This window comes from Rhineura floridana, chromosome 10 (genome assembly GCF_030035675.1).
Source record: "Rhineura floridana isolate rRhiFlo1 chromosome 10, rRhiFlo1.hap2, whole genome shotgun sequence".
NCBI classification, from domain to species: Eukaryota; Metazoa; Chordata; class Lepidosauria; order Squamata; family Rhineuridae; genus Rhineura; species Rhineura floridana.
The window spans coordinates 11,880,832-11,904,055 of NC_084489.1; the positions used below are offsets into that span (position 1 = coordinate 11,880,832).

General features: G+C 40.8%; 1 protein-coding gene across 5 annotated transcripts in view; it reads left to right on the plus strand.

The window, feature by feature from the left end:
- AOAH (acyloxyacyl hydrolase) overlaps positions 1 to 23,224 on the plus strand; it is a 152,010-nt gene that overhangs the window by 84,218 nt on the left and 44,568 nt on the right. For 4 of the 5 annotated variants that reach the window (XM_061585980.1, XM_061585981.1, XM_061585977.1 and 1 more), the window contains 5 exons: positions 9,565 to 9,635; positions 15,370 to 15,430; positions 15,789 to 15,859; positions 17,668 to 17,716; positions 18,745 to 18,793. In XM_061585980.1, the coding sequence (XP_061441964.1) occupies positions 9,565 to 9,635; positions 15,370 to 15,430; positions 15,789 to 15,859; positions 17,668 to 17,716; positions 18,745 to 18,793 (301 nt within the window). The remainder of the gene's footprint in view (positions 1 to 9,564; positions 9,636 to 15,369; positions 15,431 to 15,788; positions 15,860 to 17,667; positions 17,717 to 18,744; positions 18,794 to 23,224) is intronic. The other variant, XM_061585978.1, reaches the window with a different exon arrangement.

The window sequence follows — 23,224 nt, forward strand, 5'->3', positions numbered from 1 at the left end:
CTATAATGATATACATTACTCAGGAAAAACTTTGGAGCGTAAACTTTGTGCAGCGTGCAGGAATTTAGCAACTCCATTTGTTATTCCCCTATTAGTGCCTGAGATGAGATAACATATTTTGTTAATGGGCGACATCCAGGAAATTGTTTCCATTGGTTTTTTAAAAAAATTATGACGTATATAGTTATACATAGGACACAATAATATAACATGTTCAAGTGTTTCAATACTGCCAGATTCGCAAGGACATAAGCGGCGGTCAGGGGGAATCCCCTTATATCTCCCTGTCAAAAGTGCAGAATTAAGGGAATTAAATCTAGCCCTAGTAAAGGCCAGACGTAGATTGGGTACTTCAAGGTAATCTAGGTAGGCAGCCTGCTTAAGAAATTTGACATCCAATTTAAAATATACTGGAGAGCAAGTTTTGGTAGCCTCATTATTGGCATTTTGGAAATCAATATCATTAAGACGGGTACAAATGGATATTCTGGCCGAGGAAAAGGTTTGAGATGACAGATAGTCAGAGGATAGACCAATCTGGGAAAGCTTGTTATTATTCCAACAGGAAGTATGGGTATCGTTCCACATGTGTGCTAAATAACCCGGGGGGGGTTCATAGGAAACTTTGGTCCAATATTTTAAGGCAAGCAGCCACGCTTGGCATGCTAATGATGGCAGGCCAGCTTCTAGCCTGAGGACCGCTGCCGGAACGCATCTTGGTAAGCCCATAATTTGGCGCAGAAAGGAAGAAAGGACAGATTCTACTGAGTTATTGAATGCCTGGACCCAAATTTGCACACCGAATAGTAATTGTGGTATCATTTTCAGTTGAAATATCTGAATTGCTGCCGGCAGATACCTCCCCCCTTTATGGTAAAAAAAGCGTAGAAGTTTTTTAACATTGTTGCGCGCAAGTGCTACAGCGGCTTTTATATGTGTGATCCAGTTCAGGGATGAATTGAAAATGATACCCAAGTATTTATATTGAGAAACTAGGGTAATTTGCTGACCATTAACCATCCAAGTGCCTACATTTCAGCGTCTGGAAAAAACTAAAATTTTGGTTTTTTGATAGTTGATTGTTAGACGGTTCGAAGTGCAGTAAGTCATGAAAGTGCGTATTAACCTTTTAAGTCCGATCTTTGAGAGAGATAAAAGAACCGCATCGTCGGCATATAGGAGGAGAGGGCAGGATTGATTCCCAATTTTTGGGAGGTGGTACTCCCTAGACAAACACATTGGGTTGATGTCATTCAGAAATAAATTAAAAAGAAGAGGGGCTAGGGTGCATCCTTGTCTTACCCCATTGTTAGTATAGATTGGATTCGTTAGACCTCCCTCCTTTCCACAACGAACTCGAAACGAAGTACGTTGGTGTAAATTATAGATTAGAAATAATAATCTTTTATCTATGGAAGATTGTGCTAATTTATTCCAAAGGAGGTCTCTAGGGATAGTGTCGAAAGCAGGTTTCAGATCTATAAATGCTACGTACAATCCATTACCCCTAGGTTTCATATACTTCAATGCAAGATGGTTTAAAAGGAGGCAATGGTCTAGTACAGAGTGTCCTTTCCTAAATCCAGCTTGTTCGTCTCCTAATATTCTTTCTTCTTCTAGCCAGTTGTTTAATTTTATCTTTAAATACGATGTGTATAATTTGCCAATTACAGAGAGTAGACTAATAGGTCTGTAATTCGCCAGGTCCTCTTTATCTCCTTTTTTGTGTATTGGCACAACTATTGCTTCTGACCAGGCCTCTGGAAAGAGACCAGTATTATTTATGTTGGTAAAGATGTTTACCAAAATCGGGGCCCACCAATCTGAGAAGTTTTTCAAAAGTTCGGGGGGGATATTGTCGGGGCCGGGGGCCTTGGATGGTTTTAGCCTGGCAATCAATTCAGTTATTTCCACCTGATTGGGAGGTGGCCATTGAGGAAGATCAGTGAAAACTAAAGAGGAAGTAAAGTTTGTAGATTGGAAAGATTCAGTTCGGTAGAGTTGCATAAAATAGTGCTCCCATCTTTGAGGGGAAATGTTACACGAAAAGTAAGGTGTGGATTTCCAGGAGGCAGAAATAGTGGACCAATTTTTTTTTGTGTTTTTAGCTCACGCTACGTTTATAAGAAGTTTCCATTCTTCCTGAGTGGCCTGTTGTTTCTTAGTGCTTAGGGTAGACTTATATTTCATTTTAACTGCATAGTAAACCTTGGGGAGAGACTTAAAGTTGGAATATCGATATTGTAAATATATACACCTTAGCTGTCGTTTAAGTTCTAGGCATTCGTTATCAAACCATTTTGGGTTAGAGCTTAAGCAGAGCTTGGAAAAGTTACTTTTTTAAACTACAACTCCCATCAGCCCCAGCCAGCATGGCCACTGGATTGGGCTGATGGGAGTTGTAGTTCAAAAAAGTAACTTCCAAGCTCTGATTAAGGTTTGCCTGTCTTTAGGTGTTTTTGGGGTCAGGATGGAGGCTATGTGAAGGATTAATTGCCCATAGTTGGAAAGACATGTATACACATCAGAATCCTGTAGTATCCTTTCACGTAAATTCACAGCTTCTGTAGACTTAAAATAGATTGCGAGTTTTGAGCATAAAAGTTCAGTCCAAATCGTTTTTTTATGAACAAGGTAGGCACTATTTAGGGAATGGTGGTATTCTGATGTTAAATGAATTTGTTCGGGAATGTAGCATGTTATAGTAAGAGGGAGATGGTCACTATTTAGTTTAGTTCCTACTTTAAATTTGGTGATTGTCCTCAGTAATCGGATTGTACTGCTTCCACAATTGGAGATGAAAGTGAATTCCCCATTATCATTTAGTAATTTACAGCCGTTTAATATCATCATCTCGTGACTACCTATAAAACGCATCAAGCAAATCCCCCCATAGTTAATTTTGGCATCCTTCGAAGTTCTATCGTGGGAGGGAAGGTAATGATCAAATTCTTCTCCTTTCCATAATTTTGAGGCAAAGAGGGAGTTCAAATTGGCTCCAGTCCTAGCATTGAAGTCTCCAGTCAAAATAAATTCCGCATTTGGGTAAGTGTATTCGAAATTTGATATATATTTATCGAGAGATTCCCATAGGGTATCCAAATGTCTCCTCCTAGTAGACGGAGGAATATAGATGTTAATAATCAGAATGGTAATTGATTTGAAGCATAAAAGTATTGCCATAGCTATGTTGTCCAGGGAATGTAATTTCGTATGAGATACCGCCATCGAAGTAGAAAGAAGGATTGCTAATCCCCCTTTTGCTCTGCCTTTGTTGTTGTCTGGAGGTGTAGCTTGAAGATGATAGGAAGAATAACCATTAAGTGAGAAAGTAGAATTTGACCAAGTCTCTTGTATGGCAATTATATCATATTTATTGATGTAGTTAAGGAATTCTAAATAATTTGATTTGGAGGTCCATCCAGAGATATTCCAGGAGAGGAGACAGAAGCCCTCTTTGTTTGTAGGAGATAATATAGAGTGTGATAGAGCTGGAGGCAAAAAGAAGAGTTTGCTCCCTTGGCCTCCACTTATGCTATAAGTGTGGTGTCAGTTCATTTCCTTGTTGGAGTCTAAAATGTCAGCAGAGCTATCTTTATTTATAATGGGCCATCTAGAGTTAACAACCCTCTGTATAGGTTCGGTTGGACAAGAGGGAGAGCCAAGTTCTGCCGGATATAAAAATTTCGCCTTGTCCCATTTGTCACCCACCATTATAGGTTTTATTAGTGTACTCGTTCTTGTTTTGTTGCGGGTACAAGGTGGGGAATTTCTCAAATCAATTGGGGAGGTGTTAGAATGTTTCTCTCCATGTGACCTTACTTCCGGGATCTTCTGAAGGTGGTCTGCCTCCATTGCAGTTGTTTTAAGGTGGTCAATCAGTCTATAAAGTTTGTTTATAAGAATTAAACGCTCTATGTTTGGAAGTTGAGTGTACAAATCTGTAAGCTGGGATTCTTCAGGTTCCAGCTCTTCCAGGCAGCTTAGTACAGCTTTAGGGGCTGCGTCATTTCTAGAGTAATAAGTAGATGTGTCGGAAGATGTCTCCATAGATTGATGGGAACTGCCGATTGAATCAGATTCTTCTGTAGTCTGTTTTTCCCGGCAAGAAACAGGTACATAAATGGCCACCAATGGCCCTGGTGGAGCCGTGTTGATATAATATCTTTGTAGGGTTATATCCTCATCCTTTAAAAGAGTGTCTTTTACTCTATAGATTTGGTTGGCATATTGATGTGAATGAAGAGTGACAATTAGGCGACACTTATAGGGGCTTGTGGAGATGTTCAACAGTGATTTAATAAAATTCATCCGAGATCTTATTTGTAGCGCTCTTCCAAAACATTTGTCCAAAAAGGGAATACTTGGATATTGAGGTGTATACCCGCGATTGGAGCGATTATAGGAGATTACCAACTTGGAGGGCTGGAGTACTAGATCCCACGGATAAATTTGAGGACAGTTTAGAAATAAATTTGATCTGCAATCTGCTGACAGAGTCGAGGTTGATGGTATATCCTTGTCTTCTAATATGGAGAGTACTGATTCACTATCTATGGCTTTGATATCGAATGCTGTTTGGGGTTGTTTGGGGTCTTGTCCATCAGGAGGGCCGTTATGTTTATATTTCTGTTTAGTTTGGTTCAGTCTTGTTTGCTTATCTAGCAGTCGAAATAGCGGTTTATAGTTAAAGTTTGTAGATTTTTTTTGCTTAAGATTCTTGATATTTTTAGGTTTTTTGAATGATGTGATACCTGTGTGTGTCGCAGAGGTTCTTTTAATTAGGTTAGCGTTGGTTTTGCAGTCGTGTTTGTCGTTTCTGGTGAGATTGGGCTTTTTCTGCTTGTTGTCTAACACAGGTCCAATCGCTTGTACCAATGTGTTGAATAACTTATTGGTTTCTGTAATATAAGTTTTAAGCAGTTTGAATTCCTCTAATATGTTCAGATGTCTTTTTAAATGTGGATCTTCCAAGCGTGTAGGCTTTTTTGAATTCCCGTCACCAGAGGGCGTCTGATGTTCCTCCAATACTTGGTAGGAATCTATTGTTAGGATTTCCGAAGGGAAGCCTTCACATACTGAGTTCAAGTCTGCATTGAAACCAGCGTCCATTAATTCTTCAGCTAAACTTTTAGCTGCTTGATTCATCGGATTATGTTTAGTAAAAATCTCGTGGGAGAGAGACCATTCATGGTTCATTTCCGGTGCTGGGGAGGCTCTTAGCTCTTGTTGGAGGTAAGCTGTAGGGTTCAAAGGGTTGCTTTTGATAGGAAAGAAACTTGTAATTTTTGTTTGCGCTTTAGCTGAGTAATTAACGAACTCTTGCCTCGGGCCCTGCTCTAGCGAGTTCCCCTGTAAAAGGGTCATTTGCTTTTATTAGCTGATTAGTGCGGCTAGAAGATTTACAGCCTTGCCGATTACACTGCCCAGAAGTAGTAGGAGGGCTCCGCCGTCGAAGAGAGTTTAGTATCCTGTTGTTGTTTCTAGCTATTTTAAGCTAGCATTCATAAGAATGACTTTGATGTATTCGTTTATCTATTTTGAGGCTTCTAGGTAGTTGTTTAGTTGTTTAGAGATAAGGAACACGCAGCAGGAGAAAGAGAAGCGTCTTACCGGCTGGAATGGTGACCGGAAGTCCTGAAATTCATTAAAAATCAGCCATGTTCACAGAGTGCCTGTAATCCTGTTACTGACCTTGCCCCATACTCTGACCTTCATCTTCTGCAGTTTAAAGGTTTAAAAAATGCCTGGCTGATTTTTAATTAATTTAAACAATTTTCCATTGAACTGAATGATAATGTCTGGCATGGTCGTAAGAACCAACTGTCAGTGTTCTACAAGCGAGACTCACAGCTGCTGGGCTTGCCTAATTAGGGGGCCACATCCACACCAGACTTTGATTTCAGGTGAGACATTCATGGCTTCCCTCAGAGAATCCTGGGAAGTGTAGTTTGTGGTGCAGTAATTGCAAGTACTCTTGGATGAAACACATTTTCTTAACCCATCCCAGTCTGGGTTCAGGCCTGGTTATGGGACTGCATCGGCCTTGGTTGCCCTGATGGATGACCTTTACCAGGAGAAGGACAGGGTGAGTGCGACCCTGTTATTCTTACTTGACCTCTCAGTGGCTTTTGATGCCATTAACCATGGTATCCTTCTGGGCCGACTTGGTGAGATGGGTATTGGAGGCACTGTTTTACAGTGGATCTGATCCTATCTCCAGGGTCATTCTCAGAGAATAGCATTGGGTGACTGTCTTTCGGCCCCCTGGCAGTTGTACTGTGGGGTGTCGCAGGGTACCATCTTGTCCCCCATGCTATTTAGCATCTATATGAAGCCCTTGGGAGCAGTCATCAGGAGCTTTGGGGCGAGGTGTCAGCAATATGCTGATGATACCCAGCTCTATTTCTCTGCAACATCTGAATCAGGAGAGGCAGTGCAAACCCTGGACCGCTGCCTGGACTTGGTGGTGGGCTGGATGAGGGCCAGTAAACTGAGTCTGAATCCTAGCAAGACAGAAGCACTGTGGATTGGTGGTTCCTGCGTTTGGATAATTTATCCATTGCCTACTTTGGATGGGGTTGTACTCCCTTTGAAAGAGCAGGTTCATAGTCTGGGGGTACTCCTGCATCCACCTTTGTCGCTAGAGGCCCAGGTGACCTCAGTGGCTAGGAGTGCCTTTTACCATCTTCGGCTGGTAAGACAGGTGCTGCCATTTCTGGACCAGGATAGCCTGATGATAGGACAGGATGGTTCCCCCCTCCCCTGCAAGTAAAGCAGGTATTTCATGTTTTTAAAAAAGTAATGAACCAAAAAGTGATAATGCTGGGTATATTTCTTTTACCTTTTTGCTTCCAGTCCCCATCATCACCACTCTGCACCTCACCTCAGTGTGCTCAGATTTTTGCTTTAGGCAATAGACTTCTAAACAGCTTTGACTGCTAAGCAAATGTGTGAGCCATTTCATTGATTGTTTTAGCAAAACATAGAAATTAATATTAGCTTTATTCCACTCTTGTTATAAATGCCCTCAGTTTGTTAAAGATGTTGTAAAGTTCACTAGGATTTTTTTTTTAAGTATAAACGAAAGCTGCCATATTGACTTCTGATCCTTGCACAGGGCAAGTAATCAAATTACATCCAAAAATAGCAGAATTCTTCACCAGGAGTCTATCAATGACCAGAACTGTTGCTTCCAGAGGTTCCAGAGATTCATGATATGTAGTCTTTTGAAGCCCATTATCTAAGGAGGCATCATCTTCTCTCATGGCAGACACTTTTGCCTTTCAAGCAAATGAAGTATTGCTCTGATCATTTTCCATGTCTTTAGCCCATACAGAAGAAGCTATATCTATGAGGCCATTGGAATATGGTAGATGGATATAGAGTTGGACTTGAACTAGGGAGAGCGGGATTTGAATCCTTGCTCAGCTCAAATCATACTAGGTGGGCTGTGGAGATCACCCAAGGATGCTGCCCTGATCTCCTGTGAGAACAGTACAAGATGGCATGCTAATGTAACACATAAGCTGAGCCTGAGCTGTACATATTGGCCAAACATACCATAGAAAGGAGATCCACTGTATTTTCACTAAACAAAAGTTGGTTGTCACTGAACCATTTAGTGGAGCTATCAGTTCAGTTAGTTTGATTGACAGTATTCCTTCCTTTGTAAAATATCTCTCTCATGCCTTTAACACCACTGAGATTCTCAAGATCTTTTACAATAAAAATATATAAATAAAATAATAAATAACAATACATCACCAGTATGAAACAATATCAATATAAAATAGCAGTCAAACACAGAGAAGAAAAAATCCAAATATCGGTACAAATTCACAGTCACTTCAAGTATTGAAAAATATTAAATGCCTGAGATCAGAGTGATGTGGCAGGAAGAAGTCTTTAGCTGATGAACCTTTCTGGGGAAGACACCCACAACTAAAAAGGCTCTCTCTTGTCACCACCAGCCTTACCTCGGGGGGGGGGAGCACCTGGAAAAGATACTCAAATGAAATCTCTGTGAATGGGCAGTGCAATGTGTAAGCAGCGGCACAGTTAAGTAATTTTAAACTTGGACCTTGTGGTCTTACAGGGAGTCCTGTTTAGAAGGTATTTGGTAATATATATTATTCCCCTTACTTCAAAATGTGGCACACCAGTCTGCTGTGTTTGAGGGCCCTCCTGCTCATTTTGCTGTGTAGTGGCCCTGGGCCACTGCCTCAAAGTCCTGGTCCAATGGCACCATAGGATGTGGGACAAGCCGGGGGCATCTGTCAAAAAATGCATTTGATGTTATTGCAATTTGAATCTACTTAAAAATTATAAGTCAAAAAGAGAAATGCTACAGATAGGTTTAGACATACGTTTATCAGTGAGTGGAAGTATGAGCTTCTCCCCCACCCACTTTCCATCCTCGCTTGCCTTCCTGCCTGAGTTGTGTTAACTTTGAAGGATTCTCACGAATCCAGCATGTCATGGCTCAGTCTGAAGCTGAAAAGCTAAGATCACAGCTGACACCTCACGTGTTAGGGTTCCAAAAAACTATGGCCACCGAGAGGGCTTTTAAAATTTGTCCTTTTATAAATTACTTTTTAAAAATCATGCAGACTTGAAAATGCAATAATCTTTTGGCCCTGGCGCATGTCTCAAAATGTTCTGCCCTATAATAGTGGAAGGGACGGCAAATGAATTTTAAAAAACGAGTTACATATTTTGGTATGGTAGTTGAGCACCTAGGATTGATTTCTTCATGACTTTTGTGGTTCATGCCATGGAAAGAGAATACATAAGCCAAATGAGAAGTCTCTGCTTCGTTTGCAGGCATGGTTATCTCAGTGTGTTGTCTGGAGCTCCCAATCAAGCAGTTGTGTTCATTCCTCTGTCAGATTATCAGGGCAAATATACCTGTTTCATTTTTCATAGGGAACTCTAATGCAAAATGAATAGTTCACAGTTCTCCCACGCTTCCCTGTTCTCATGCACTCCAACATGGTGAAATACAGCAATGGATGAAAAGCCATTATTCTTTTAATAGGAGAAATTATATGGTTCTAGCCTGAAGCTTATCACAATGGCCCTAGACATTGAAATGAGAGAATTGAGTGGATGTACCATGAATTAGTTTGAGGATATGTGTCCAAATGACTGATATTGATAAAGATTTATGATATGCATGCACACACACACACCATAAAAAAATCCTCATAGTGTGAGAGTAGTTGATGTCTTCTATATCCAAGACAAGAATTTTCACAGAGTATTAGAATGAATTTATTATTTTCATATATAAGATGAAATCCACTCTATTTATTAAAATCACATGATTAATATCAAAGACTCTTGGTTCACTGACCACATTTTCCACAAGGAAAATGTATTTTTCTCCTCTCTATTAATCTTTTAAGGGGGATGATGTTTTTGAATGTGAATGTTTGTATTTGTCAAGCTGAAGTCTCAGTCATGTGTACCCCAATGGTCAAGGTGGTTTTAAACATTTGTGTGAAGAAGCAGATGTGTAAGTCATGTGAGCTAATAATCTAATAATCTATTTTCTCCTAGAAGAATGTTCATAGGTTATCAGGCATATGCTCACTTCCTTTCATGAAGCACCTGTGTGAGAACATTCAATCGTATGTATTATTGCTTTTGGCGGGGATTATCTTTAAATCACTTTATGCTTTCCATTAATATGTATTTTAGTTTACTGCAGAAGATAAATATATTGCTCAGGGAGTTCACTTTGCATGCTGCATTTTTCCCCTCAGTGTCCAGCAATTTTACCAGGCAGGTAGGGATCAGAGAGCTCTGGCCCCTTTCCCTCGTCTCTCCCCATATTCCGTTTCTTTTCTCCTTTCTGCAACTCTTCTTCTGAGTCCCAGCTCACCTGCAGTACCAAGCATGGCAGCAGCTTCTGTGGCCAATAGCATCTTCCACTGGCCACAGAAGCCACTTGTCCAGGGCCTTCTTTGCTTTGGTAGCTTGTCTTTGGGTCAGAGTGCTCTCCAGGTCAAGTGTGGACCGAGAAGATGACTGCTGCTTACCTGTTCACTACACAACCTGGTGGGATGCAATGCCATTCCTTCCCATCTCCCTCGCCCACGACGCTGCTACACAGCCTGGTGGCAAGACATGTCCTCCCCACCCACATTTATCACAAACACATAGTTTGGTAGGCATAGAGATGTGAAAGCCTGGAATAAAACTGGAGAAATTCAGGGGGAGGGAGACTTCCCCCCCCCTGTATTTTTCCAAAGCCTCTTGTTGTTTTTTTCCAAAAAATTGGAAAAATTGAAAGATGTTGGAGTATGGCATATGAAAGAGTATAGAAGCATGTTTCAATCTGGGCAAACCTTCAATTTTTAGAAGTCCATGATGAATATGACAGATATGAAGAATCAGAAACTGATAGTGATAGCTCAAGAAAAAAAGACTGATTAAATTTCATGTGGTATTCAATGAGTATTGGTTTCCTTCCCTCTTTCTCTCAGCTCTTTTTATGGAAATGAGTACTGCTTGGCACTGTGGAGGACTAGAGGAGACATAATAATTTCTAGAATATGTAATAATTTTCAACCATGTTGATGGTTTCTCCTGTTTTTGTTTTGCCTGTTCCTCATAAACTGGCAAAACAAAAAAGTGCTTAGTTCCTAACAGTTCAGCAGCTTGTAGCTACATTTGTAACAACACTTTTTTTAAAAAAAAAGTAAATTAAAATTGTAATTATTGTCTAAATAAACTGCACTTTTAATATACCAAACATGATAATTTAATGGCAAACCATTTTATGTACCTAAAGTAACAAAATGACTTTCAATGTGTAAAAGGTGCTAAAAAAAAACCCAGCATTGCTTATGGCAGATGATGCCAATGCTGCGGGAGGGGCAGGAGGAGCTGGAGATGGTGAAGGAGCTGCTGGGGGGGGGCTTTTTTGGAGGCTTTGGCAGTGGCCATGGTTGGGGCCATAGCAGAAGGCATGGACAGGGCTGTTTTGCTCAAGGAGGCAAGGCCAAAGACAAATAATGGATTCCATGTCTATCACAATGCAGTATGACAAAGAGGCCAAATACGTGCAGTACTATATATGATAACTATTTGTTCAAATCACTTCCCAACCATCTGCTTAGGTGTCATTCATTGAGAAGGTCATTAAACTGAAAGACGGTGGTTACCTTTCCAAGTTCTGTTTTCTGTGTTAGTTAGCTAAACAATCTTGAATAAAGTCCTCTTGCTCAGCTGACTGCTTGTTTTTAAATCTGTGTGCACTTCCCCCCTCCCATGGACTAGACTGCATTCCTGTGGCCATTTACCTGAGAGCAAGCCCCACTGACTAGGTACATACAGGGTGGCACTGTCAGTGTTCATTTCCTAGTCTGTTATTTTTAGTGAGAGAGATTTAAGCAAATCCTGCCCTTTGAAGCCTGTGCAATGAATAGCCTGATCCTAACATGATTGAGAAGTTGCCCCATTGGGTTTAGGACTGTGGACTTAAATGTGTTTGGCTCCAGTTCAGTTAGCCTGTGTGAATATCCCCTGTGTTTTGCTGTGGTAATAGTGGTTGCCTGAGGATCACTGAGCCATGATTGTAGAGAGCCTGTCATAAGAAGGGGGAGGTGGGAAATGTGGTTTGATTCTGTTTTTAATGCAAACCTAATATTTACTTTCTACAACAACATGCAAACTGAGACACAGCTACCCTTCAAAATTTACATTTCTCCAAATTTTGTGATGCACTTCTCTAACCAAAAATGTGTATATTAGGGGAATGTGTCCATAAAAATGCATTCATTAATGAAAATAACACAAAAATGCATCATATTAATTGCTTGCAAAATGGTATAAGGAAAACTGCATACAAAAATATGCATATTAGGAGAAATTTGCACTAAACTGCTGGTTTTCATGAGGACTTAAAAAAATCTCAAACTGATGCAGAAATGTGAATAACTGAAGACTAGAAAAACGAGAAACCGAGAAACCAAATTTATCTATTCCAGTCATAAGCTACTACCTTGCCTGTCTGGTTGTGTCATTTTGTATACTTGGGTAGTTTATCCTGTTTGCTCATTCATATGTTTTCTTGGGTGCTGATATGTTCTAGCATCCTACACACACACACACACGGTTGCACAGAGAGAGAGAGATCTATAATTTTTTTTAAAAAAGATACACTTCTCAAACAGCATTGCTTTCTGCCTACAGTAAGTAGGGATGGAAAGATCTGTCTATTTCAGTTCTGTCAGTTTCTAATTTTTCCAATGTTAAATTCAGTTCTCTACATTTCTACAGCGATGTATTTTTTTAAAAAAAAAATCCTCATAAAAATTCTCCACCATTTTAGTGCGAATTTCTCCAAATAAACACATTTTTGTAGATAGTTTTGACAAAGGTGCACATTTTTGCAAGCCATTTCTCATCATTTCGTGCCTTTTTTGCATGTTATTTTCACTAATGTATTCATTTTTATGCACACTTTCCCCTAATGTATGCATTTTTGTAAATGTTGCTTAGTTGGCAAACTGCATTCTAATAAATGTGAATTTCGAAGGATGGCTGTGTTTTGGTTCTCATATTGTTTTGGAAATTGTGAATTTGATAAATTTGGCTTGAAATAAGAACTGAATCAAAATCCTCACCCATCTTAACAGTAAGGTAGCCCTGCCTTCTTCCATTATCTGAGAATGGGGATATCATCTGCTTGATTATGTTAGTGTCATGGGAAGATACTGCCATTCCACAAGAGCCCTTGGAATATGTGTGCTGGTACTTCTTGAAAATGCCACTGTAATATTCCTACAAGATCTATGCAATGTCATTTTTTTTTTGAGACATCACAGTCTCCAGGTATATCAAATATGCTAATGCCAGCACTGACAGATCAATTTACTTATCAAGGATGGATGCAATAAATATTGTGTGAGTTAAAGAAAATGAATGGTTACCTTATAGCAGGAATGGGCAACCCTTTTTATGTTGAGGGTGGCATTCTCTTGGGGGCTAATCTGTCAGGAGTCACATTTATTTATTTATTGAATTTATTAGTCGTCCATCTGGCTGGCTGTCCAGCCACTCTGGGCGACGTACAAAATAGGCATACGATACCTAGACATGAAAAATCTAAAAACAATGAAGATAAAATCTAGCCCACCCCAAAAGCCTGCCTGAAGAGCCAGGTCTTCAAGGCCTGGTGGAAACTCACCATGGAAAGGGCATGGCAGAGATCATTTGGGAGGGAGTTCCACAGGGTGGGGGCCACAACTGAAAAAGCCCTCTCTCTAGTCCTCACCAGTTTGGCTGTTTTGACTGATGGGATGGAGAGAAGGTCTTTTGAGGCCGATCTTGTTCGGCGGCATAGCTGATGATGCTGGAGGTGCTCCTTTAGATAGACTGGGGCGAAACCATGTAGGGATTTAAAGGTCAAAACCAACACCTTGAATTGGGCCCGGTAAGCAACTGGTAACCAGTGCAACTCTTTTAGCACTGGAGTGATATGATCTCGGCGGCGGCTGCCTTTAATCAGGTGCGCCGCTGTGTTCTGTACCAGTTGCAGCTTCCGGACCATTTTCAAGGGTAGCCCCACATAGAATGCATTACAGTAGTCTAGGCGAGAGGAGACCAGGGCATGTACCACCAATGGGAGCAGATGATTGGGAAGGTAGGGGCGTAGCCTCCGTATCAGATGGAGTTGATACAGTGCTGCCCAGCTCACAGCTGAAACTTGAGCTTCCATGGACAGTTGGGAGTCAAGAATGACCCCGAGGCTATGGTCCTGGTCTTTCAGGGGCAATTGTACCCCATTGAGCACCAGGTCCAAATTCCCTAACCTTCCCTTGTCTCCCACAAACAGTACCTCAGTTTTGTCAGGGTTCAGCTTCAGCTTATTCCTTCCCATCCAGCCACTCACCGATTCCAGGCACTTGGATAGGATTTCTACAGCCAACCTCGGTGAAGATTTAAATGAGAGATAGAGCTGTGTGTCATCCGCATATTGGTGACACTGCAGCCCATATCTCCTGATGATAGTCCCCAGCGGCTTTATATAGATGTTAAATAGCATCGGGGAGAGGATGGAACCCTGTGGCACCCCACAAGTGAGAGGCCAAGGATCCGAAACCTCATCCCCCAATGCTACTCTTTGGTGCCTATCAGAAAGGAAGGAACGGAACCACTACAATACAGTTGTGGGTGGAGCCAAAGCCAAAGAGATGTTGATCCAGAAACAAAAGTATTATCCAGAATAAAGTCCACCCTGATTGCATTATCCAGAATGAAGTTCACCATGGCTACCTCAGATGAGAATTTCCAATCCTGTGTAGGCCTACTCAGATGTAAGCTCCACTAGGTTTGACAGGGTTACCCTCAAATAAATATACAGAGGATTTTTTTGTTACAACAGATGAATATAGCCACTGTTCTGGAAAGTAAGGGAAAGTAATTCCTTTCTAACTTTAGTGTGCTATGCACACACGCTTATACCTATATAGCTGAAGCCAACCAGTTTCTTCTTAGACAGATGGTGGGGGAGGAACTTCTTTCCACCAAACCATATAACCAGGAAAAAGGTTTATTTTTAAAAAGTCAATTTAGTTTTAATCCAATAAAATACTGTGCATTCCAGTTGTTCTGAAACTACACAGAAGGAGGGGGGAACACTTTCAAAAGCCAAGAACAATATGGAGAAAATGAACAGAAAAGATGGGATGGAACAATGAAGCAATTTCAGGAGGCATTGGGCTACATATAATGAGGTCAGGGGACACATATGGCTACTGCCAGGACTGGTGCCAAAGTTCACATATATTTATGCATTAGATCATGTTTCAAATTATTGTGTAACTGCAATTCTTGATATTCTGATGTTCATGGCTAGATTGAATTGAGTAAAACATATGATTGAGTTCCATCTCGTGTTTTATTAGTCCAATAGGCAATGAATTAAGGACCGTTTTTCTACAAAGGAATTGTCTACAGCTTTTCCTTCTCTAACATTAACAAAAGATGTCAACTTTTTTATTATAGTATGTCCCAGATTTTAAAAAGCAATTCATCAATTTTAGAGGTTTTTGCTTTGTTTCTATTAGCAGAGATTGTTATTCTAGCAACAGTGAGCAAATGGATCACCATTTCCCAATCTTCCAACAGAACTAAGTCCTTGTCAAAACTAAATTATAAAATTACTGGGAAGTGGTAATCTGTATCCAGTTATTATTTCCATTTCGTTTATGATGATTTCCCAGGTAGTAGAGGTGTTTCTACTTGAGTACAAATAGTGTAGAAGTGATAAACTGAACTTTTCTCTGTACAGTACAGCACTTCTTCCAAAAAAGAAAAAAAATACGTTCATGTATGTTGTGTTTATCCCTCCAGTTTTATCCATAGTAAGTTACCTTACGAAGACTTTGATGGAGATAAATTTAGTACTTTCCCAGTAAGTAAAACCATATGATAGCAACAAGTTTATTATAAGAGTACCTTCTAGCATCTATAAGACCCTTTCCTTCATGAAAAAGCAAACCAGTACGGTGGGGTATTGTATATTATTTTGAAATACTGTTTCCTGTATGATGAAGAAAAATATTTATTCATTTTACTGTATATTCCTTCTGGAGATTTGACCATGAAGTTACATTGCCTTTTTTTTTTAAGAGAGCTGGGAGGGAGATGGTTGATTTGCCAGGGGGAGGGGTCCTCTCCTGTAGTTAGATTTTTTATTTTAGATGTTTAATGGCTGGAAAGGATAAAAAATCACAGTGCTACACTTTTTCCTCACTTGTCTTCCTGGTTAGACCTTGAGAGGATATCACTGGAGAGGGAGAGACTGTGATGACAGGCAGGCCTCTGTGCATCCAGGGAGACGGTAAATTTGGATGATTTCATCTCTTCTCTCTTCTTAGAACAGTCCTTTCATTTAAAAACAAATCATATTTTGAGAGGATTAAACCCTGAAAAGTGTTTAATATTTAACAGTATAACTTCAGTTATCTCAATAGCTTGGATGGGTAGGCAGACTTCCCATGATCTAGAGTGAGCTTACTCCTATCCACTATAAGCCTAGGCATACAAATAAGTTTTGACTAGGTGATGGAAGCTCACTATGGATGCAGCCAGGGTGTGACTGCTGAGAATACAGAGCTTGGAAAAGTTACTTTTTTGAACTACAACTCCCATCAGTCCAATCCAGTGGCCATGCTGGGTGGGGCTGATGGGAGCTGTAGTTTAAAAAAGTAACTTTTCCAAGCTCTGTTTCCCCAAGTCCTCATTCAATGCACAACCATTGCTACTGAAAGAACAAGAAGAGCCCCCTCAGCTGATGTCAAGGCCTGGACAGGCTGATAAAGGTAGAGGCATTCCAATAGATACCTAGGTTCCAAGTTATTCAGGGCTTTTTTACATTCGCATCAGCACCTTAAATTGACCCTGGTAACATATAGGCAGCCAGTGCAGAACCTGCAAAATAGCTGTTACATGACTGCACACCAAAGTGCCACTCGGTACTCTGGTGGCAGCATTCTGGGCTAGCTGTACTTTCCAGACCTTTTTCAAGTAAGCCCTAGGTAGAGTGCCTTGCAGTAGACAAGACACAAAGTTACTAGAACATGAATAACTGTGGGCAGACTAGCCTGATGGAGGAACAGCTCTAGCTGGTGAACTAGCCATAGCTGGAAACAGGCACTCCTTGGCACTGAAGCCACTTGAGCCTCAAATGACAGAGATGGGTCTAGAAGCACTCCCAGACTACATACCTCTTCCTTCAGGGGGAGTGTGGGTGCGTATCAGAGACTCAATGCTCTTAGCAAATTGCTGTATTGAGATTACTGTGTATATGACCCCTTAACACTGCTAGGATTTAAAAATGCCAGTACTATCTAGTCATAGGAAAATGAGTGGATCTTTCAGCCTTATAGCCAAGTACACCCTGGTCTTTCAGATCAGGAGAGTGCTAGCAGGAGTGCTGGTTCCTATGTTCTGCATAATATCAAAGAAATATATTTACAGTATGTATTATTTCTTACATTTATATCCCAGCTTTCCTCAAAGGAGCTTAAGGCAGCATACAACACCCCCTCCCCATTTATTCCTCATAACAACCCTGTGATTCAGTAGTTCACCCAGTGAGCTTTATTGGCTGAGTGGGAAATTGAACTCCTTGGCCCTCTTCCAACACCATTACACCACACCATACTTTTACGGCATGTACTATATATTGTAAAATATGTACAATGCAATACAACACATTATCTTATTTATTTATTTATTAGATTTATATCCCACCATTTCTTCCAGTAGGGGTATCACACATACACACATAATATGCCATATTGACTTTCAATATACTTTTACAATAAAATTTATATTTCTCTTCAGTTTTGTTTTGTGTTGTTTTCTTAGATCACGCCAACACCATACACTTAGAGCATATTTAATTCACATTTAAAGCGCATGGCTTCCCCCAAAGAATCTTGGGAACTGTAGTTTGTTAAGGGTGCTGGGGATTGTAGCTCTGTGAAGGGTAAAATACAGTTCCCAGGATAAATAAAATAAATAAATAAATGTGAGGGAAGCAATGTGCTTTAAATGTATGGTGTGGATGTGACCTTAATCAGTTTCTGAAATATTATGGCAATCAATTTCTGAAATGTTGTTTTAATTCCCTTTCTATTGTAGCCCTGATAACTGGGATGCAGAGAAGGACTCTAACTGTAATGGAATATGGGTAAGTGGCTGGATGTTATATCATGATATTTCCTTCTGACAATTGCTACTTTGGAATCAGCCTAGGGGAGGTTTTACTTCATGGGTTCTTGAAAAAGTAGAGTTCCCCAAGTTAAGAATGACAACATCATTAATAGCTCCACAACTATTACCTACCTTGGAGCAATGCTGGACCAATCTTACCACAAAAAATATAGTGTAAATGTTGCTCCAACTACTAACTCTTTTGGATAGTGATATAGGCTTAAACAAATAATCCTAATTTCAAAACTCATGTCCATAGGGTACCATGCAGAATGTGTGACAGCACCTTTCATAAAGCAAAAAACAATAGGATAAGAGTAAACACGTTTTTAACAAAAAATTATGGGTCTAAGAACCAAGAATCACATAACTGATTCCATTTTTCCAAAGGTGCTGTGGCTTGTCAAACATCAGTTCTCCATGACACACGGCAAACCACTTAAGAAAATGAAGGGAATTTCAAAAGGGCTTGTGAAAAGACATTAGGTTTTGCTATTAGAAGAAAAAAAATGTCTGAGATCTAAGTGGGTATTCTCAATTCTTGAGATGCTGTTAATTGTGTTTATTATGATATAATTCATTTTATTATTGGGGTTTTAATTTGGTTGCTTATATTTTGGTTACTTATATTCTTATATGTAAGCCACATCGATTACTTCTCTTTGTCAGAAACAATCTCCCCTTTTAATGAGGGGGATCATATTCATTTAGCCTCTAGATGTATGGGACTACATATAGCATGTGTGTGCTGTGCCTTATATGCATGATAGCAAGGAGCATCAATGTCCACTCCCACCATTATGGAATGATCTGCACCTGGGTGGGTCCCCATTATTGCCACTGCAACTTAAAGTCTTCTAAAAAATTAGATTGTATTTTGTTGTGTTTTTGGTACAACTCTTAAAGGAAAAGGTGAAAGTGCAGAGATTAATTAATGTCACTTCATGCCACCTTTATGTGTGTGTGTTCAGATCCACAAATTCATTTTCTTTTCTCCTCTCCCAGGGTGTTAATCCAAAAGATGGCATCCCCTACGAGCAGAAATTTTGCAACGGTAATTTCCTTAATTTTTTTAAAAAAAATAGCTGAGAAAATAGTCATAGCGATTGCATTGTTACAAACGGCATTATTCATTTTAAAAAGTTTTCTAAAATGCATTATGAAAAAGAAAGGGCATGCATAAATATACTATGAGCTGGAAGTGCAATCATCATGTTGTCACATGTGCTGATTCCTTTCCAAGGCCAAGCTCAGGGAAAATGGGTTCTACTCATAGGAAGCAGAAGGCAGCTGTTGAGTGGCTCATGCCATTGGTGTCACAGTTTCTCCAACTCTGTACCACAGAACAATTTCCCTTTTATAAATGAGGTTTATTTTTAAAAGGTATCATATAAACCTTGAATCACATAAACATACAAGCTGAGCTATTATTATTATTAGGCAACATATAGATTGGTCCACAGTGGAGCACAAAACTACACACTCCCTCAGCGACACAAATTCATCCAATGATGGTACTTGCACTTGATTGAAATCACCCTGGAATCAAACTAATGTGAAACTGCCACAACATCTCTTTTGTGCCACCACTAATGTTTGGTAGATGCATGGCAAACACAAGGCAAGTTAGTAGTTAAGAGTGGAGTGGAGGTGATATTTGTCCCTGATTTTAAAAGCCAGTCTCTTTGAGCTGTTTTGCACAACACAGTAAGCCAAACTATAGCACAGTGAGAACGTATGGACTTCTGGAGAGGTGCTCACAGCCACTTTGCTCCTCCGCTGACCCTTTTACTGCCGTGCAGTGCTGAGCTAAGCCAGTGTTTGACTTAGTGTGTCGTCTGAACCTGGGGTCGTGGTCAAGCTCTCTCCTCCTTTTACCATCATCTGTAGCCGATAAGAAATCTTGGTTACAGTTTGAGGCTGGTGAGGAGAGAGCATAACCACAAGTCCTGGTTTGAATGACAAACTTAGCCAAGTCTTGGCTTACCTCTTGTTGCAGTTTAGCAAAAAGGATGAGGAGGAGCTAAGCTCCTGATGCTCAGTCTTACTAGGCAATAGTTTCACTTACCATGTCATGCAAATCAGCTCTTTACCCATCTCTTGTTTGTTCAAGTGAGTCATATAACAGTATGGAACCATTAGTAGATAATAGTTCAAACCCCCCTCAGGTGCTGTTTGTTAGATCTGGTTTATGACAGAACTCCACAACTCAAATTTGGGCAATGCCTTTATTAGGACCAGGGCCAGACCCAGGCAGGCTGGGGCCCTTGGGCACCTGCTTGCCCTGGGCCCCAGCATGTGCATGCACGCATGCATGCATGCACGCACGCACACACGCACTCGCGGCCCCACCTACCTGTCTCCTGTCTTTTCTTTATGGACTGACCCACATGTATGCATTTGTTTTTTATGTGCCCTGAAATTATACAGCCACAAGAGTGGCTGTATACTATAGTCAGCATGGATTTTTCGCATTCAGCTATGTTAAATTGAAAATATCCCCATGCCATTCTGATGCTTCCCATAAGCTCATTTCAAAACCTTATAAAACTTATAATCCTCAACTCAGAAATGCTTGCTTATCAACCCCCTAAATTTTCATGGTGATACACAAAACAGTCAGAGAGAATCAAGAGTTCAAAGTGTAAAAAAAGAGAAAGAAAACAGATCCCTTTTGGACTTTTTTTCTGTCAGAGTTCTCATAATCTGTCGAAATTAATTAAAAATCAGCCATGTTCACAGAGCACCTGTAATTCTATTACTGACCTTGCCCCATACTCCGACCTTCATCTTCTGCAGTTTAAAAGTTTAAAAAAATGCCTGGCTGATTTTTAATTAATTTTAACAAATTTAACATTGAAGTCAATGATAAAGCTGGGCATGCTTAGTAAGAACCAACTGTCAGTGTTCTAAAAGCCAGACTCACAGCTGCTGGGCTTGCCTAATCGGACCACACCCACACCAGACCTTTATTTCACTTTAGACAGTCATGGCTTACCCCAAAGAATCCTGGTTAGTTTGTGAAGGGTGCTGAGAGGAGACTCTTATTCCCCTGACTGAACTCCAGTGGCCAGAGTGGTTTAACAGTCACCTGCTCAGATTGAAGCTCTGTGAGAGGAACAGGGCATCTCCTGGCAACTCTCAGCACCCTTCATTAACTACACTGCCCAGGATTCTTTGGGAGAAGCCATAGCCATCTAAAGTGAAATAAAGGTCTGGTGTGACCAATGACAGCTTTGGTTTAAATTTGGGTGGGAGACTACAGGTGCCTGCTGTAGAATAAAAAGGTGGGGAAAATGCTGGAAAAGAATGATACTGTTCAGAATGTTTTGGAAAGCAAAGGGGCTTCCCCTCTAACCAGTGCCCACCAACCCACCCAATCTTCTCTCCTCCTCTTTCCTCCTTCCCTTCCTGTCCTCCTTCTCTCCTCCTCCCCTCCCTGCCCCTCCCCAGATTAGTTACACCTATCCTAAGCATGATTGCACAGGACTAAATCCCACTGAACTCAATAAGCATGCAAATGATCAAACCTGCCCTCCCCTGTTCCTCCTCCCTCCCATCACCTCCCTTTTGCCCCTCCCCTCCCCCTTCCTTCACCCCTCCCCTTCCAATCTCCACCTTCCCTCTACTCTCCCCTCCCCCCATGGTCAGTTTTACCTAAAGCATGATTGCATGAGAGTAGATTCCACTGAACTCAATAAGCATGCAAATGATCAGACCTGCCTTTCCCCTCCTTCCCTTCTCTCCCTTTCTCCTCCCTTTTTCCTCCCCTCCCCTCTTCCTTCTCCCCTGGCCACTCCAGGCTTTCCTCCCAATGGTCAGTTTTACCTATCGTAAGCATGATTGCACCAAGTAAATGTCACTGAACTCAATAAAAATGCAAATGATCAAACCTGCCCTCCTGCTCCCCTCCTGTCAGTTTCACCTATCCTAAGCATGATTTCTGGGGAGTAAATAAGCATGCAAATGTTCAATCCATTCTCAGCAAACTTGCACAGGATCCCATTTCTTACCTCCTGGATCAAAAAGCAGAGAAATTCACAAATAAGCAAAAACCTTGCAGTGTAAGAACGTACCTATAGCCCACAGATATTTCTAACAAACTTTAAAAGGCAGGGAAATTGGGCAGCTATAGTGAATGCACCAGGGGAGCAGGAGACCTGAACTCCTCTCTGAGATATTTTACTGCCCTACAAATTTGTCAAAATGCAAACACACTTTGGGTTGGTCTCTCACAGTCCAATCCACTTTCTGTGTAGCTTGGAAGAATTTGGTAACATGAGCCTCTGAGCATATGGTGAGTGGTGGCAACACCAGCAATCAGCCCAAATAACAGAAACAAGATGTGCTGTGCTGATCTTGTTTAAGCAGGGAGAAAGCAACAATATTAAAACACTTGATATAGTTCAGATAGTCACTTTAAATATGTTTCTTTTACTTTGCAATTTTAGTGAAGTTTTCTCTAGTAAATCATTTTCTTTTGCTTCTGTTTCTGTGAATATGTGAAGTACAGCAACACTTTGCAACACTAAAGAAAAGCTCCAAAAACAATTGTGGAATAATGGCACTGACTTCTGCAGAATAGTTTCTAGTGGACATGAGGAGTGTCTCAGTTTGCACAAGATAAAACAGTGGGAGGTGAAATATATTCCAGCAAAATTCTAGGTGTGCTCTATGTTTTTAATGGACCATGCCCACCTTTCCTTCAGTGGAGTAGTTTAAGCATAGCAGGCTGAAAACATACATCTTGGGCAGGCCAAGTTTGTTTTTTCCAACAGCTAGAGTTATTGCTTAAGTAGCGGCATATTGTAATCAGTCTGATTTTACATCAAATTGCAGTTTCAGATTCAACTGTTAATGCACCCAAAATAGAAACGGAGCATAACCTCCAGTTTGAAACATAAATGGCTGTCTTCACCATCATATGACATTGACCAATAAAAAGGCTTTGAAATTAATAAAAATGAATTAGACACATTTCTAGGATGAATAAGGAAGTGGACAAGGTGCTTGGAATGGTGCGGGCGACCACGTCTGCTCTAGATCCTTGTCCATCTTGGCTAGTGAAGGCTAGCAGGACTAGTACCACCGGCTGGGCCAAGGAAGTGATAAATGCCTCCTTGAGTGAGGGAGTAGTCCCTAGTAGCCTCAAGGAGGCAGTAGTGAGACCTCTTTTAAAGAAACCTTCCTTAGACCCAGATAACTTGAACAATTATAGACCAGTGGCGAATGTCCCCTTTTGGGGCAAGGTTCTGGAGCGGGTGGTCGCCGGTCAGCTCCAGGTGCTCTTGGATGAGACCGATTATCTGGATCCGTTTCAATCCGGTTTTAGGCCTGGTTTTGGCACTGAAAGTCGCCCTGTACGATGACCTCTGTCGGGAGAGGGACAGAGGGAGTGTGACTCTGTTGATTCTCCTTGATCTCTCAGCGGCGTTTGATACCATTGACCATGGTATCCTTCTGGGGAGACTCGCGGAGTTGGGAG